The sequence below is a fragment of the Temnothorax americanus genome, unplaced genomic scaffold (genome assembly GCF_048541705.1).
Source record: "Temnothorax americanus isolate GAGA-0224 unplaced genomic scaffold, ASM4854170v1 Scaffold27, whole genome shotgun sequence".
Lineage (NCBI taxonomy): Eukaryota > Metazoa > Arthropoda > Insecta > Hymenoptera > Formicidae > Temnothorax > Temnothorax americanus.
The window spans coordinates 536,239-553,664 of record NW_027509411.1 but is presented as its reverse complement, the minus strand read 5'-3'; the positions used below and the strand labels follow the sequence as shown (position 1 = coordinate 553,664).

Here is a 17,426-nt window from a genome sequence, read left to right as displayed (position 1 = left end):
GCGTGTGAAAACTGGCCTATATAGTTACAGATAAGTAGAACTATAATAAATAAGGTTATTAAGATCGAGACACAAAGGCAAAAGGTTATAAAGAAAAAGATAATGAATAAATGAGAATTAATTCTAAAAAAAAAAGAAAAAAAAATTGAACAATGTAGTAAAAATTTAATTTGCGGGACGTCACAATATAGTTACTGCGAGATATTCGTTTACCGTACGTCCGCCATTTTGAAAAACGCGGGATTGCAGACTTTAAATCACGTTCTGTTATTTATACTGAACGCGCCGCGGCGACTGCGGGGTCGCATTCGAATCGCTCGATCCGTATCTTTCGCGATTATTACGGTGTGAAAGAGTCCGGTGTGCAAAAAATGAATTATTTGCTATATAGTAATATAAACTTTTTTATCGTTAAACTCTTTCAATTTTTAAGATTTATAAAATCTTATTATATTATTACAGTATTTTTATTACAGTTTAATCATCATCAGTTGCGCTACAACCCAATGCGGGTCTTGGCCTCCTTTTATTACAGTTTAAACTCGTTTTTAATATTGCATTAGTTTCATTATTTATTTATTTACATATATTATTTATTGTCTTTTTCTCTCTCTGAAAATTCGCTTTCTTAGTTATATAAGCATTTTAGACATGTATGGACCGTCGAGTTCATAACCCAATTTTCTGTAATAATTACGTGTACCAACGCCTGCAAAAAAATAGTTTGTTAGTATAAATTTTTAAACCTTTGATCAGTTTAATCCAATAATTAATGCAAACGCGAATACGAAAGATGTAAAAGCGTTACACCACATACCTGAAATTACGGAAATTTTATCAGATTTATGTTCGTCTTTTGCGATTCGTTCAGCTTCTTCCATTAACAAAATACCGAACCCTTGGTGTTGAAATTTTGTAGGATCGCGAGCGCTAATAGGTACTACGCTGCCATAAACATGAAGCTCTCTTACTATAGAAGTTTTTTCTTTCAATTCCGGCCTACAAGAAGAGCATACATTCATTTAAAGATATCGGGATAATGCATGGCTGCGCATGGTTGAGCATGATCAATTTGTAAGTCCCGATCCTCATTCCATGTAAACTTTTCATAAGTTGATTGGAAAATTAAGGTTTGTGAATGGCGACCTATTTCGGGAACCTATTTTTATTTTAATTGATATTTACGTTACTAAAGAATTCATGTTCTAAATATCAAGACATGTTACATCATATGATATAGTAGTAGATATGACATAAGCAGCAATCAAAATGTGAAAATTATACCTAAATGTGCTGGTAGAACATTTTCTTAATCTAAGCAGGCCAATTAGAATGTCCTGCAAGGGATCTTCGTATGACAAAAATGTCTCCCATCCCTCATTGGCTACGTAATCACGTCGTATAAGTTCAACTTCATAGGGTTGTACTTTCTGATGTATTTCTTGAATTCCTACTTCGCGTGTTCTAACATCACGGCACTCTGTGCCCATATCCTTCATTCTTTCCAGAGCCAATTCACGCAAATTCCCGTGTTTTACACCAGAACTATATTTTTACATAAAAAAAATATATGTATTGTTATCTATCATAAGCGTATTATTCGCTTGTGCAATCTAATGTTAAATTTATACCTCACTAATGGCATTGGTATATCACGTTGTACGCGATAAACGCGGGTCCACGGTGGTATCAAAGCTAGAATATGAGCTATAAAATCGACTAATACACTGGGCTCGTAACTCTTATATCTCCCAGTTTGCCATAATTCGTACAAGCCGGTGCCACGTATAACCAATGTTGGATAAATTTTTAGTCCATCCGCTCGAAACGCAGGATTCTTGAAGAATTCCTAAAAATCGATACAAAAGTATAAGTATTAACAAGAAATTATTGTATAAGTTAACATTGTTATGTACAAATGCAGCGACATTACTATAAACTGGGCGATATCTCGTTCCAAGTCGACATTCGGCAAATTCGGCATCATGTGAGCTATCACCTTGAATCCGGCATCTTTTGCCAATTGAAAACTCTCACATACGGCACGTACTGTATGCCCTCTATTAGTATCCCGCGCCACATCTTCGTATATCGATTGTACACCGACTTCCAAACGTGTGCATCTATCAATTTCATTTATTTTTATCGCAAGTGGCCACCTAATCTCAGACATTGTATTAAAAGCAAACTTACCCATAACGTAGCATATCCGAGAGATGCTTCTTGAGACAATAATCAGGCCGAGTTTCAATGGTGATACCAATACACTTGGTAGTACTACGTTCCGAGTACATGACCGCTTCGTCAACATTACTGCTGGTATGACCAGACAGCGCGTCGTGTAGGTTCCGTATAAAATAATCTCTATAGTCATCTGGTAATGACATAAAAGTACCGCCCATAACAATAAATTCGACTTTGTCGACATTGTGACCCAATTGTTTCAACTAAAAGTGCAACATATATATATATACATGATCATTTTATAAAGACTGAAAGATGATTGGAAATTATATGACACATAACCGTAGCAGCATTCGCTTTACCTGTTCAATGCGATGTCTTGTTTGTAAAAAAGGATCATATCTCGCGCGTATAGCTCTCATCGACGTGGGTTCGTATCCTGTATACGATTGTGTTGAATATTCGAAGTCAGAATCTGGGCCGCCGGGGCAATAAACACAGATATTTCCCGTCATATTAATATGTGGACATCTGTGTGGTTTGCACATCACTGCTACAACAGCAATCTGCAATAATTATATTACTTTTTTTTCTGTATCGTAAAGATAATCGGTATATATAATGATTGACAATGATGCAAGTTAAGCTAACCCCACTAGCAGTCCTGATAGGCTTAGCCTTCAATTTCGGCAGAAGCATGTTCCTAGCGTAACTAGGTACTGCTGCGATAATGTCAACCAATCTTGGAGAAGAGTCCAGGCCATACTTCGAAGAAATTCGCGTCTTTAATTTATTTAGATCAATGTCTCGATTTTCATTATGTGCCTTTAATAACTCTTGTATAATTTCGCCAATTGTTATCACCATACGCTCCTCCTTGCTCTGATTTACAAACTCTGAAAAGACATAGATGTGTTACATTCCAATATAAGTAATTAACCAATAATAAATAAAATTGCATCAATTCGTATCTAACAATTAAATATAGAGAAGTGTCATTTTTGATCAGGTTGGAGATCTTGGTAGTCTAATAATAATATTTTTATGTAAATTTTGTATATTTCTTCCACCTCAACAAACTGTACGCTGATTATTTGTCTTAAAACGTAGTTTTTCGTTCAAACACTAAATTCACATACTTAATTTATAATCAATGTAACTTTTATAATAACGGTTTAAAAAAAAGGATGCTCATTAACACTAAAAGTTAAATCGATTATCAACTTAAGTAGCGTGGATTTCCGATAAAAACCCGTGTTTCAAGACGAACAATTAATTGACATGCAGTTTGTCGAGTCGGAAAGAGCATAGAAAATTCACACAAAACCATTATTATTAGGCTACCGAGATCCCGAAGCCTTGATCGAAGATTTTTTCTGTATTGAATTATAAGCAATTACGTTAAACATTTACATTAATTTTCTGACTGCACGCTATACGTTGCAATAACACATTATACTGTATACTTACTGCTTTGTAATACCATGATTGCAAATCTCTTGTAACCTTATTTACAGTGTATTTACAAGAATGATTAAAATATTTCACTCTTTCTTGTACGTCATCAAATTTTTCTATGCAAATTTTCTATGCACAAGACAACGTGCTCTCTGGCAATCAACCGCAAAAGATGGTCTTCCTGTTGTCATGGAAGAGAAAATGGCACCTGATCCCAATACTGGGATCGATATGGTCAGAGTCGGCGAAAAATGAAATAGTCGTTGGAGGAATCATACGAATCACACAATGACTGTGAAACAACGCCAAAAACTAACCGGCGGCTTATACCGGCTACGCCACTCAGCGATGCCGGAATCGCATGACGCATAAGCAGCGTAAGCAGCTGTGTCGTTGCACTTTGGAGCTTGGAGCCTTGCGGCGCCTGCGTATTAGAGGGGAAGATACGCACACATATGCGCTCGGCGCGCGGCGCTCGGGCTACTTCAGAACTGATGTGCTTCTGTGTGCTTCGATCAGACAATAGAAGAAGACAGACTCTGTCCTATTTTACTATTTTCTCGCGTTGTCGATTTGTGATCGTCCGAGCTCTGATTACTTCTTCATTTCCATGCGCTAACAATTAATTTTGGCTGATATACTTATACATATACTGTCAGTAAAAATCTACAGTTCACGTCAGGGTTGATGTGTTGTAAACAAGATTACATCAACACATATTGTTTACGTTATGTTTATGCGAACCTTTTTCGTGTAGACAATATCTCAAAAAGTAGTATCTTTACCTCGAAAAAAAAAAAAACAAAGTGGTAGTATTATCATACCTCGAAAAAACCTAAGTAACAATAAGTGGTAGACGTAATCTTATGTATCTCAAAAAATCTCGAAAAAACCTAAGCAGTAGTATTTTTATTTCAAAAAAATTATAACTCAAGTGTTACACATCACAAAATTACGTTATTACCTTATCAAAAATGAGTCGTGCTTCAAGTGATCTATTACAATTACGAAAAAGAAATGATATCTCTTTTTAAATTACAGCGCCAACTACAGAGAGAACGTACACTAAGATAAAAAATTTGTCAATTCCAAGAAATATTTAGTTCGATATGTTCAACTAAACATTTTAGTTAGCTAACTAAACATTAGTTGAATTAATTAATTCTTGATTAAAAATACGAAATAAATTGTTGAAACAACTAATATTTAGTTAACTATAACTAAAATGTTTAGTTGAACATATCGAACTAAATATTTCTTGGGATTAACAATTTTTTTTCTCAGTGTATTTTTCGAGATACAAAAATTACGGTCTACCACTTATTGTTACTTAGGTTTTTTCGAGGTGAAAAATTACAGAGGTATATATATATATATATATATATATATATAGAGGAAGTTCTCTGAATTCCATACACCTTGATTTGCGAGGTATCGTTTGACTAAGATTAGTGAGCGTTAACGTGATATTATTACCTGTGAAAATTTCACGGGCATTCCTTAGGAATTCTTAAAAGTCCTTCAAAAAAGTCTCGCAAATAATAACATAAATAATTATAATCCGTAAGTAAATAATAATCCGAGAATGAATTGCCTCCTCAACCACGGCAGGCCTACTTGCGTTTCTTCCTTGAGATTAAATTTCTCTTGCGCATGCACGATGTTATAATCATTTAAAAGTTTAACTCCATTAACGACTTGCGTGTGCCTCTTCGAAGAAATCGTATTTTGCACTTCATGAAAAGAAAGTCAGCGTTATTGCAAGGATGATTATTGACAAGGACGCAACGAAGGACGAGCCTGCAAAAACGTAAAAAATGCATTAAAAGCAAGACGTTGCGAGTAAGAGCGAATAAAATCGAAATGCATCTTCCATATAAATAATTATTAAACAATTAGAATCAAAAGCCATGCGATCCAAGCTTAGGTCTTTGAAAGCCTTATATTAGTTTCTGTATACATATATGTCTATATATATACATATAATTTTTCCAACGAACTGCGCGCCGATTATTTGTATCGGACTTAAAACACAGTAATTGTTAGAATTAAAAACCCTTCCCTCCCCGGAATTAAATCGACTCGATTTAATTATCTAAAAACTGTAAAGAAATTTATTGCGAAAATATTACCTCAGCCAGGGTTCGAACCTGGAACCTCCCTCATTCCGTGTAGGGCGTCGTACCAATTCGACCACCGAGGCATGTGGTAATATTTATCGCAATAACCGGTTAATAATAGTTTGAAACGTCTTTCTCAGGCGACGTGAATAAATAATAATAAGAGAAATAGGATCGTAACGACATACAAACAATTAGAATCAAAAGCCATGCGATCCAAGCTTAGGTCTTTGAAAGCCTTATATTAGTTTCTGTATACATATATGTCTATATTAATTTCCTCTTTTTAGATGAGATGCGTGTTATACATCGGTTTTCACTTACCGCTCACGCACTTGTTCTCGCTTAAGATGTAATTGTCGGCGCACGTGCATGTGTTAGAGTTACACGTCACAGACTTAATCGACGGATCGTTCTCGTAATCTTCGGCCTGGTAACACTCGTACGTGTTCGCGCACTCATCGCCGATCGCTGCAAAACGATGAAAACGATTAATTGTTATCTCTTATGACGTGGTGCGGAGAAAGAGATTTTTGGAATTGGATTTTTTAAAACATGACGCGTGATTCTACGGGAGAAGAATCATTCTATGATAGATAGTGGAATCCTCCATAACGATCTTATATATTAGCAAATCCGCTGAAAATGCATAATAGAAACAAAGAAATATAGGTAATAAGCGATCGACTCAAAATACACATTCATATATTTTTACTGTATTTATTTTTTATTTTTATATCATGTATTTACAAAATAGAATTCATATATTTTTTATTATAATTGTAAAATTTGATTGAAAAAAAGAAATGTTATTTGATTTAGAATATTAAAAGTTATTAATTGTCTGATTAACCGCACCATACTCAAACTTTCGTAGTATAAAAATGCACGAAGTCCAGGGTGTATCATGACGATACAGAGCGGTACGGCGGGTTGCCCATTCGAGCAGGCGCGCATGGTTGTTCACAATTGCGTTGACTTCGATGCATCACCTATAATCACTCGCATATCTTTTTACAATAAAATGGACTTTGTAGCGCCCGAAGTTGCAATACAATTGTGACGGATTTGCGTAGCAGTAACGTTAAAACAGAAGTCGAGATGACAATACAGGTTATGAAATAAATTTTATTAAGAAAACGAAATACATTTTCTCTCTTACGAAAAAAACTCGTACCATAGTCCATCATAATCATTATATATTATAATTATATTACTTAAATTATTTTTTGCACACAATGTTTATGCACAGGACAAAAGTCAGCAATTAGCATATGTGTGCAAATTTAAATTATAAGTCGGCCAATAAATTTAATTCAATGTAAGTGTAAATAATGGCAGAAATCACTATTAACAAATTTTATAATATTCATTTTGTTACATTAATAAATAATTTATCATTAAATTGATAATCAATTTAATATATCAATAATAATGAGCATTATATAATTTTTTATATAAATGATGCTGCTGCATCTTAAAAATCTTAATCTTAAACTCATAAACAAGAGGTTTATTAGTATAAAATATGATACATTTTAAATATGATGCTATAATAAATAGTTTATATAAACAAATTATTATAATTTAATGAATACTTTTTAGTAATAAATTCCTTGTAGATTTAAATGAGATTTAGTAGCATTATTTACATAAAGATGCTTATTAGCATCAGTATATTGAATTAATTATTAATGTTAATGATGAAATATTAATAATCTGAAATAAATGTTGTTAGACATAAGATCCGCTGATAATCGTTTTTATCGTTATAAATAACGATGGAAACTGTTATCAACGGATCTCGTACCTAATAACACTTATTTCGGATTATTAATATATAGATATATTAGGGAGAAGGAGAGAAGGATGATAGGCCTCTCCGGCAGTTCTCTCGCACCCCCGACACATCATAAATCATAAAAATAATCGAAAATTATACGTTTTGTATAAAAACGAAATAATAAAACGTTACAAAATAATAGCTGTTTTTGTTCATAAATACTTTTATTTCATTTTATCACAAAAAGGATCTTAAAAAAATAATATAATAGATTCCTAACAATCTACAAATTCTCTTTTTGCAAGAATAGAATAAGATTTTTTTTCAGATTTGTCTGTTATTGAATCAAGAATATTATAAGATTGTCACGAAGTTCTATCTGCATCTTTCTGAGAAAGTTAGAGGGATAGTATCAAAAATATTTTATTCTAACCTTAAGAAATTTTCTATTTAAGATTAAAATATTGTTGTTTCAATACTAAATATAATTGGCCCTATTTCAATCCTATTTTATGATAGATTTAAGAGTAATAGCGTTGTATCTAGAAATCTTTTCTGAGGGTGGCGGGGTTGATTAAGGGCAACGCGATGTTCGGCGGGGTGACACGCAAATCATTAACTCAGTCAGCTAACAAATGAAAAGGAACATTTATTGTAGAATAACTTTCGGAAAACAATGCGGCCATTTCGGCTTTCATTAATCAGAAAAAGCAAATAAATAGCTGATAACACGGGCGTCATGTTTTGAACAATAAGAATGGCAGTAACGCGGACGCCAGAAATAAGCGGAGAATTATGTTAATTTAGTAAACGCGCGGAAAGCGTCGTTGATGAGCAAGATAATACTGGTAAAAAACTAAACGCACAAATACTTCGAAATCATAGCAGTCACGCAGATAATAATAGTAGAGTATTAAAAACTAACAAATAATATAGAATAAAAACTATGAGAAAGTAATGTGCAAATTTCTACTTGCACACTTAAAAAGTATGAGGAAACAATGTGCAAGTTTCTACTTGCACACTTTTTTATTATTTTAAAACATCATTTTTTGAAGTCTCAATTATTGAGACTTGAGATGTTCTAACTGTCCCCCTTAGAAAGAAATGAATAGTGAGTAAACTAAAGTTTTTTTTAAAGTTAACCGACGTTTGTAAAATCATAATAGATTTCTTCGTCATCCATGAAGTACTACTGTTAAATAAAATCAGTAACTTATACAGTCATTTATAAAATAAACGCTCGACACTCGGTCAGCTTCGCAAAGTTCAAACATCGATTTCATATTCATTTAACACTACACTGTGTTTTTTATATAACTAAAAAACTAATCAACCAAATCTTAAAAAATTATATATGGCATAGGGGGGGGGGGTAGAAAAAATTGAAAAAAAAACTCAAAAAACAATCTTTTTTTTTATAATAGAAGAGAATAAGTATTATTAATTTTTAATTTCAATATTGTTTTATTTTTATATTACTTCAGGTTGTGATAAGATTAGACAGTCAAGAATATTTTTTTGTCTCGTTATTAGAAATCTTTTCTGAGGGCGCGTTCTGTTATTAGGTCGAGCTAGCCGATTCCTCGCACACCGACTTATTTCGCCTTGCGTCTCTCTCTTTAGTTTATCGCGATTTCGCGGACGCGAATTCACGTGTCTGGCGCCCAACAATAAAATTCGGTTAATGGAGTGTCGGGGGTGCGAGAGAACTGCCGGAGAGGCCTATCATCCTTCTCTCCTTCTCCCTAATATATCTATATATTAATAATCCGAAATAAGTGTTATTAGGTACGAGATCCGTTGATAACAGTTTCCATCGTTATTTATAACGATAAAAACGATTATCAGCGGATCTTATGTCTAACAACATTATTTCAGATTATTAATATTTCATCATTAACATTAATAATTAATTCAATATACTGATGCTAATAAGCATCTTTATGTAAATAATGCTACTAAATCTCATTTAAATCTACAAGGAATTTATTACTAAAAAGTATTCATTAAATATTATAATAATTTGTTTATATAAACTATTTATTATAGCATCATATTTAAAATGTATCATATTTTATACTAATAAACCTCTTGTTTATGAGTTTAAGATTAAGATTTTTAAGATGCAGCAGCATCATTTATATAAAAATTATATAATGCTCATTATTATTGATATATTAAATTGATTATCAATTTAATGATAAATTATTTATTAATTAAACAAAATGAATATTATAAGATTTGTTAATAGTGATTTCTGCCATTATTTACACTTACATTGAATTAAATTTATTGGCCGACTTATAATTTAAATTTGCACACATATGCTAATTGCTGACTTTTGTCCTGTGCATAAACATTGTGTGCAAAAAATAATTTAAGTAATATAATTATAATATATAATGATTATGATGGACTATGGTACGAGCTTTTTTAGTAAGAGAGAAAATGTATTTCGTTTTCTTAATAAAATTTATTTCATAACCTGTATTGTCATCTCGACTTCTGTTTTAACGTTACTGCTACGCAAATCCGTCACATTGCAATTGTATTGCAACTTCGGGGGCTACAAAGTCCATTTTATTGTAAAAAAGATATGCGAGTGATTATAGGTGATGCATCGAAGTCAACGCAATTGTGAACAACCATGCGCGCCTGCTCGAATGGGCAACCCGCCGTACCGCTCTGTATCGTCATGATACATGTACAAAAAAATGTATAAAATATTCAAGCAAAAAATTTTTTAATTGGGGATGATAGACCTGACTTACAATTAGGATCCGTCAATTCTTCGAAGGGAAACGAGATAGAATTCTCAACTTCTTGCAATATTGCATCGTCCGAGATCAGAATGACATTTTCTTGAGCCTGTACTAGAGTGTTGGGAATGCTTTCTTCGTCGTTTGACATATGTATATCTCCAACATGATCGGTACAAATTGTCCACAGCGTAAAGAGAGAATCGGTAGCATTTTCGCCTTGGATTGCATTTCTCATTTTCGCAAACGATTTGGCTTTTGCAGGTCCAATAACGTGCTCTATGACTTTCTTTGTTGAAGCAAAGTCCTGTGTCGAGATGGATTTTAATGACATTTGTTGAAGATTGGCTCTCCTAGTGGAAATGCACTTACTATAATTAACCGCATTCTCGTCGAAAGGATACAATCTGCAAGTTTTAAAGCCATTCTGAATAGTTTCTACTTTAAGTAATAGACGGTCAAAAGCTTTTTTGAATAACAAAGCAAAATTTGCTTTCGTAATTGGTTTCTGCGTTTGCTGTTTGTGTTCGTACACTACTTTTTTCCAATGTGCTTTCAATGGTTTAAATATTGTAACGTCGCACGGTTGCGTGAGCGGAATTAGGCGGCAAGCAGTAGAGAATGATTGCGTGTTCGACACAGAAATCTCGAAGTGCCAAACTGATGTGAGATTTATGTCCATCAAGGAAGTATAGCACCGGGAATTGTACGTTATTTCCTACGCACCATGGATAAAAAACGTTGGCTACATATTCATAGAATGTGGCGTGTATCATCCAGCCACTATCTGACCGACCAATTGGCCATCCGTCTGGGACTGATTGGGCAATGTGTACCGGAATTCTTTTATAGGGAAATACGATCATCGGTGCATTGCCTCACCAGTAGCAGAAAACGTGCAGAGAACCGTTATGCACTCTTTTTCCTTGCCGTTCGCAATTACATAGAAATTTTTCTCGCTTTTTGGGCCTAATAACAAACCACTTTTCGGGCATGTTTGCACACCTGTCTCGTCACCGTTAAATATGCTGCGAGGTCTGTTAAGAATATCAAGCACATCGTTTTCTTCCAAAAAGGCTCTCGCTTCAGCAAACCACTGTCTTAGTCCTTCTTCGGTGACACAGGCACGAGCCTTCGAAATAATTTCTGTATTTTTTTTACGAATTTCTGGATGCCTTTTTAGAAATAGATCCATCCATTTTTCACCAGGTCTATTATTTTTAAATGGATTTTCGCGTGGACATTCTTTGATGACACGTTACAGCATCCTTCACCTCGTCTGGGTGCATAGGAAAGCCAACCTGAGCCTTGCCTAAGATCCACTTCTCTAAGCAATCCTCTTCTGCCTCTGTAAGTATCGACTTGGGTCCCATCTTACGCTGATTAGGAACTTTGCAAGTGTATCTGCCATGCAATGTTGATTTTGGAACATTATATGTTGCTGCTGCGGTGGAGATTGACATACCACTCCGAGCAGCTTTCAGAGCCTCTTCCATATTTTTTTCTGTATAATTTAAATCTTTCATATACTTTTTTTGGGCCTTTCTTTTTTGCCGATGCCATCTATAAACAATAATATCATTGATGAGATTTTCTTTTTATTCAGTAACTACAATACTCATAAAATTTAAAAAGGAATATATAGACATAAATAAATAAATATAAATATTGACCAGTTATTTTGCAATTTCACAAAAAAATAAAACACAAATTAAAAATGTCAAGTCAATTTATATATTACTATCTAGAAACTACCTAATTACTAAAATAGAGCCCACATGTTCATACACTGGGAAAAGGTTAGAAAATCACACCAGCGAATAGACATCATTATATTTAGCATATTTTTACGCATTTACAGAAAAATGTTTGACGAAATAAAATATTGACTCTATCTTTACTTATATGATGCAATATTTACCTTCGAAAATCAATTATAACGCTTATTCAAACGTAAAATCGCAACCTCTCCAAAATTAACCTCTTATTAGCTTGCACGTCATCACTACCTTTGTTTATAACCGTGACATTGATCTCAACGCCACCTGTGATATTTTCTCTTAATTTTCAGCATAAAATCATTTATCTTCGACCTATCATTTTTTTCATATTTAAAATATAAGTGATTTTGTTCATTTACTGGGCCCCGTTCATTCACTGGCTGGTTTACCCTAAATAATAGTAATTGAAAATAAAATTGCAAGCAAAACATAATTAATTTCCCGTATTTCTCACGAATTATAAATGTTCGATGATCCATGAATTCATTGTGATATGACACGTTAAATAGTTTTCATTGTACATGTAGATGAAGATTATTTTATAGATTATTATAATATATTTTACGCGTAAATGCCCAAACCCTGGGTTCACGTTATGTATATATATACTATAGATTTTTAATATTGGCAGTATATAGTATATTGAAACGGCCGTTATATATATAATTTTATATAAAATATTTATTATAACAATTTATTATATAATTTTGTATATAATAATTGTTATACTATAATAAATAAAAATATTTAATATGACAGACAATATAATTTTCTTAATATAATTGCATAATACCCAGAAATTCTCTTAAAGATTCGAAATCGAAAACTTCACTATCCTTTAGTATTAGTTAATCAATCACAAATTTGACAAATTTGTTTCTATGACAGATGAAATATCAATCTAACACATTTTCCCCCATTTTCTTATTTGGGATAAGAGAAAATTCACATTGAGCTTTGGTGTTCAAATGAAGAGAATTAAGCTCCTTATATCCCAAAAAGAGTAATCGCTATAATTTCGAAAATAATACTTTCCTTCCAAGGCTCACTACCATGTATAAAGCTGATTGGAAGGAAGCACTACCTTATCTTAGAATTCTTGCTACTAATTTTCGCAGCTACTACTTTTCTATACTAGATGGAACTAGTATTAGGATCATATCGTTATGTAGTAAAGTAACAGTATTGTAATTGCGAATATATACACTTGCTCACATCATCACATGTATTTGTATGGTCTGTTAGTGATGTGCCTTAGTTTTCTAAATTAAATTATTTTCTCTTACGCGTTTGTTGAAAACTAGACGATAATGTTCTTCTGTCAAGTAAAACTCAATATGGAGATTATATTCTACATTTTCTATTGTCTCATCATATGAATTTTCTGGAAAAGTCTGTAATTAGAATATAGTAATAATAATAATATTCCCTATTCCTCAGTCCTATTACTCGTGTCCGAGCGTGGTGACTTCTCTTCATATACATGTGTTGCGCACGTGGATTATACACATTGTATATGGAACCTACAGTTTAACGCCGATTTCGAACGGCAATTTTTTAGAGAAGTTTTCGTGGCAAAACATACTCTCGGTGGTTTGCCATTGCCTTCCGAGAGGAGAACGAGCGAATAAAATTTTCTAGCTCTACCGAGAATCGAACCCGGGATCTTTGGCTCAATAGACCAGTGCGCTGTCTATACTAGGCCACGCTCGTCCTCAACATAATATAATATTATTTATTATTAAATAAATAATTCTTTATTTTAATTTAATTTTGCACCACGACGTCTCATAGAAATGAAGTATTTTAATCGTGTAGTAAGCAGGTAGTTTCGATAGAATGACTTATCGTAAGACGTTATCACGTTTCACGATCGGTGCGGGTCAAAAAGCTTCTAATAGAACGGTTAATTCAAGCAGTTTCATCCGTCTTCACTGATTGGACGATCGTAAAAAATTAATCGAATCCGTGGGTGTGCGGTGCAATATCAAGGGAGCGGTTACGTGGTGCAATTCCCGTTCTCGGCCGATCCAACGACCTTATGGAAAATCGAGTAGACATGCGTATATATATATACGCCTGTGTGCGCGCGCGCGTCCGTGTGTTTCCATGAATTCGGTATTCCAGCCTGGCGGTTTTACGGTGTTTAATCGTTTCTCGCATATATCGAACAATTAAATCGAATGCGCAGCGAAGCGACCGCGAAATGAGAATTCTGATTCGCATTGCGATTATTGTGGTTCTGGCGTCTTGTTATTACATACCTTTGATAGAGCAACACAACTCTCGATTGTGCCGACAGCATTAATTTAACGTTAATCGACGCCAATCAGTTCGGAAAACTTCAATAAGATATATTTTTTTAATTCGATTTATATCTGCCTCATACTTTTCATTATCTAAATTCCTAATACCCTATTTTAAATTAGAAGATGGCTCTAATCGAGATATAAATATTAGTATGTTGCAATATACGTAAATAATTCATGCTATAATGATGAATGCTACTGAGATCCCAAAATTATTGCAAGCAAAATTAAGAAATATGATATCCATAGAGAAATTCTGACAGAGAAAAGTGACGTCTTATGTCACGAACGTCGACAGATGACCAACTTTCGAAGATTCCATCGCGGCAGTCGTTTACCCGGCGGCAAGAGGAAGATATGGGAGAGTCGGTATGACGAGGGAGGATGGGATAGATAAGGAGGACTTCTTTTTTTAAGACGTCAGAGAGTTGGCGGTTTTTTCGCCAACGGGGTTCGATCGGGGATGCTGCGACTGCTATCAGCTATCGGTGTTATTAAAGCCTCGACTCGCTTTTCATGCATCTCATCGCGAAGTTGCCGGTCCAAATGGCGTCAGGGATGATAGGATGGGGCTCGTAAGTTAGACGAACGGGATGGGAGGAGGTGTGCGGGGTGTCGCGCGCGGTCGGCTAAATCGGGGCCAGGTCGTGACGGGCGAAGTAGTTAAGATATCGAACGGGGTCGAAGATGAGGGTGGGCCCGCCGCGCCGCCGCGATTAAGTTCATGCACCCTCTCTCGCCCTCCGGGTGCGCGCTTTCGATTTTCTATACGGTCTACGGAAAGCCGTCAGGACAAAATTACGTCACGTAACGGCACGTCGAGGAAATTTTGTAATTGATCCTGAATTTGATACGATCTTTAAAATACCTAAAAACTCGGAAGTTTGAAGAAATATAATGTATAGGTACGCGTAGGAAATAGTAGATGAATATATATGTATGTGTGTGTATATATAGAAACACATGATTCCACATTAAAATTATTATTAACATTATTACTAACAGATTATCATTAAAAAGTCACACTATTATTGCTCAAAAGGGAATATTATTTAGCATTTGTGAGGCAACGACGGAAAAGCAACGCGGCTGCTCTTAGTCCGTATACTTAAAGTGTCCCTGGAGTCTATGAAAGCTCTGAATGGTATCGTTAGTATCCTTATTGGGACCCACATATCGAGAGAGAGAGAGGAGAGAGAGAGAGAGAGAGAGAGAGAGAGAGAGAAAGAGAGAGATTTTCCTGCATGTCCCTACACGCTCCTGTACGTAGACGTAGACGCCCTTACGCCGGTCTCTTTTCTCTCCACCATCTCCTTTCTGCTGCTCCTTTTAACTCATACATATCCCGGTATCCAAGACGGGAATTTATGATACGTCGCGCATTTATATTCCCGTGCGCCTCTCATAAATTTTGCTTTACGCGCATGTAAGTGGCTCTACTTTTGTTCATAGATTCCTACGGCTGTCAGATTTATGTTTCCGTACGCGACATTCGATTCGACATCAAATTTAAGATTGCGGGGAGAGAGAGAGGGAGAGAAAGAGAGACTATGTGCGTATGTTGAGGAAAAGATGGCAGAGTTGCATCAAACCTCAAAGCTGCGATGTAAAGAATAAATAAGTATTTCTTATTTGTTGACAAACTCAATAAGAAACTCGAATGTCGAAACAACTCGGTCTATGTCGAAAAAAGAACATTTAATAATGTATTTTAATAATAATCCCTCGAGACTCTTGTCGCACGCGCTAGACTTTCTGATTTTGTCAGTCGGTCGTGCATTTCGAGGATCGTTCCTTCCGTGTCATTTGGACGGATAGGATTTTTCGTACGAGCATTTCCGCGGGCGATTCCGACTCCTTTTCTCGTCGCCTAAAGGCTCGTCTGGACGTCGGGCAAGCGCCGATCTATACCCCGACGTGTACGTACGTACGTGCAGCCGGGACGATATAGCTCCGAGAGAGAAATCCGGCTTCGTAGATGGGGAAACGACGGGACCCGATATTACATACTTCGCGATACAAGAGCTACGAAAAACGCTCCCGGGCCTTACTGTCGTCGCCGCCGCTCTATAGGTAGGTTGGGATTATAATAATTCGCGTCACTGCGTCCAATCTCAATCTGCCTGTCCGGACGAGAGCGGGATGTATCGGTATATAGGAAGCAAGGACGCCAAGGACTCCGGTGCTTCGTTAAACGAACCCGTCAGCTTTTGTCGCGTACTTCGTAATACTTTACTTTCTTTCTTTTTTAATGATATTTGAAATTGCACGATATCGAGCGTCGACTCGTCGAGTTAAAACCTAGAGAACATCAGAGAGAAAGAGAGAGAGAGAGAAAGCGGTTAAATGTGTAGATGATTTTTTTTCTCTTATTTTTACAACAAATACAAATCATATCCATGTAGATTACCGTCATTAAATAGAGATTTTCCGAATTCTAATATTTTGATATTATTATACAAATTTTATTAATTTTACAGATTTATTATATTATAGATTTTTTACAGGTTAATCACGTTAAATTAAAGATTCGCTTGTTTGGCTCTTGCTTACTTTCGCTCTGCGTTCATTTGGAGCTACTTCATTATCCCTTCTTGTTATCAGGAAATGCCTGCTTGATTATTTGGTTACTATGCTTTCTGTGATAATTGGCAATTATTCCATGTTGACTTGTTAAACATGCACGGAAAATGATATTTAATTTAATACCGCACAATCGCATTATATACTAATAGTATAGTGATATTGATTTCCGAAAGAGCTTTATTTGTTGCTTTAACGGAACCGAGAGCGATACGGATTTAGTAGCCTATATATGTATTATGTACATGCAGGGTTTCTGTTAGGACACCTGAGTAAACATCAGCGAAAGCGGAATTTTCGGCATGATAAATTAACACTTTAAGATAAATCAGAAACATCCAAACGCGAATAGTTAAGAGATTGCTAATTAATTATTTCACGGCTTATCATTATCATTTCTTACTGACTCACTAACGAGATATGAGATACATATATATTGTCTATAT

General features: G+C 34.9%; 1 protein-coding gene across 3 annotated transcripts; it reads right to left on the bottom strand.

Annotated features, from left to right (window-relative positions):
- Positions 1-386: 386 nt before the first annotated feature.
- On the bottom strand, positions 387-12,343 carry Elp3 (elongator complex protein 3). 3 transcript variants are annotated; one of them, XM_077409827.1, is made up of 11 exons: positions 12,229-12,343; positions 10,320-11,870; positions 6,087-6,233; positions 2,836-3,080; positions 2,547-2,750; positions 2,194-2,447; positions 1,934-2,123; positions 1,632-1,849; positions 1,285-1,545; positions 818-999; positions 387-709 (listed from the first exon to the last, which is right to left on the bottom strand). In XM_077409827.1, exons 2-11 carry the CDS (start codon positions 10,987-10,989, stop codon positions 633-635), a joined length of 2,448 nt encoding a protein of 815 aa, XP_077265953.1. In that variant the 5' UTR covers positions 10,990-11,870; positions 12,229-12,343; the 3' UTR covers positions 387-632. The 3 variants fall into 3 exon arrangements, with proteins under 3 accessions (XP_077265953.1, XP_077265956.1, XP_077265954.1); XM_077409830.1 differs by lacking the exons at positions 6,087-6,233; positions 10,320-11,870; positions 12,229-12,343 and adding exons at positions 3,655-4,257; positions 5,119-5,360; XM_077409828.1 differs by lacking the exons at positions 6,087-6,233; positions 10,320-11,870; positions 12,229-12,343 and adding an exon at positions 3,655-4,747.
- Between the last annotated feature and the right edge of the window lie 5,083 nt (positions 12,344-17,426).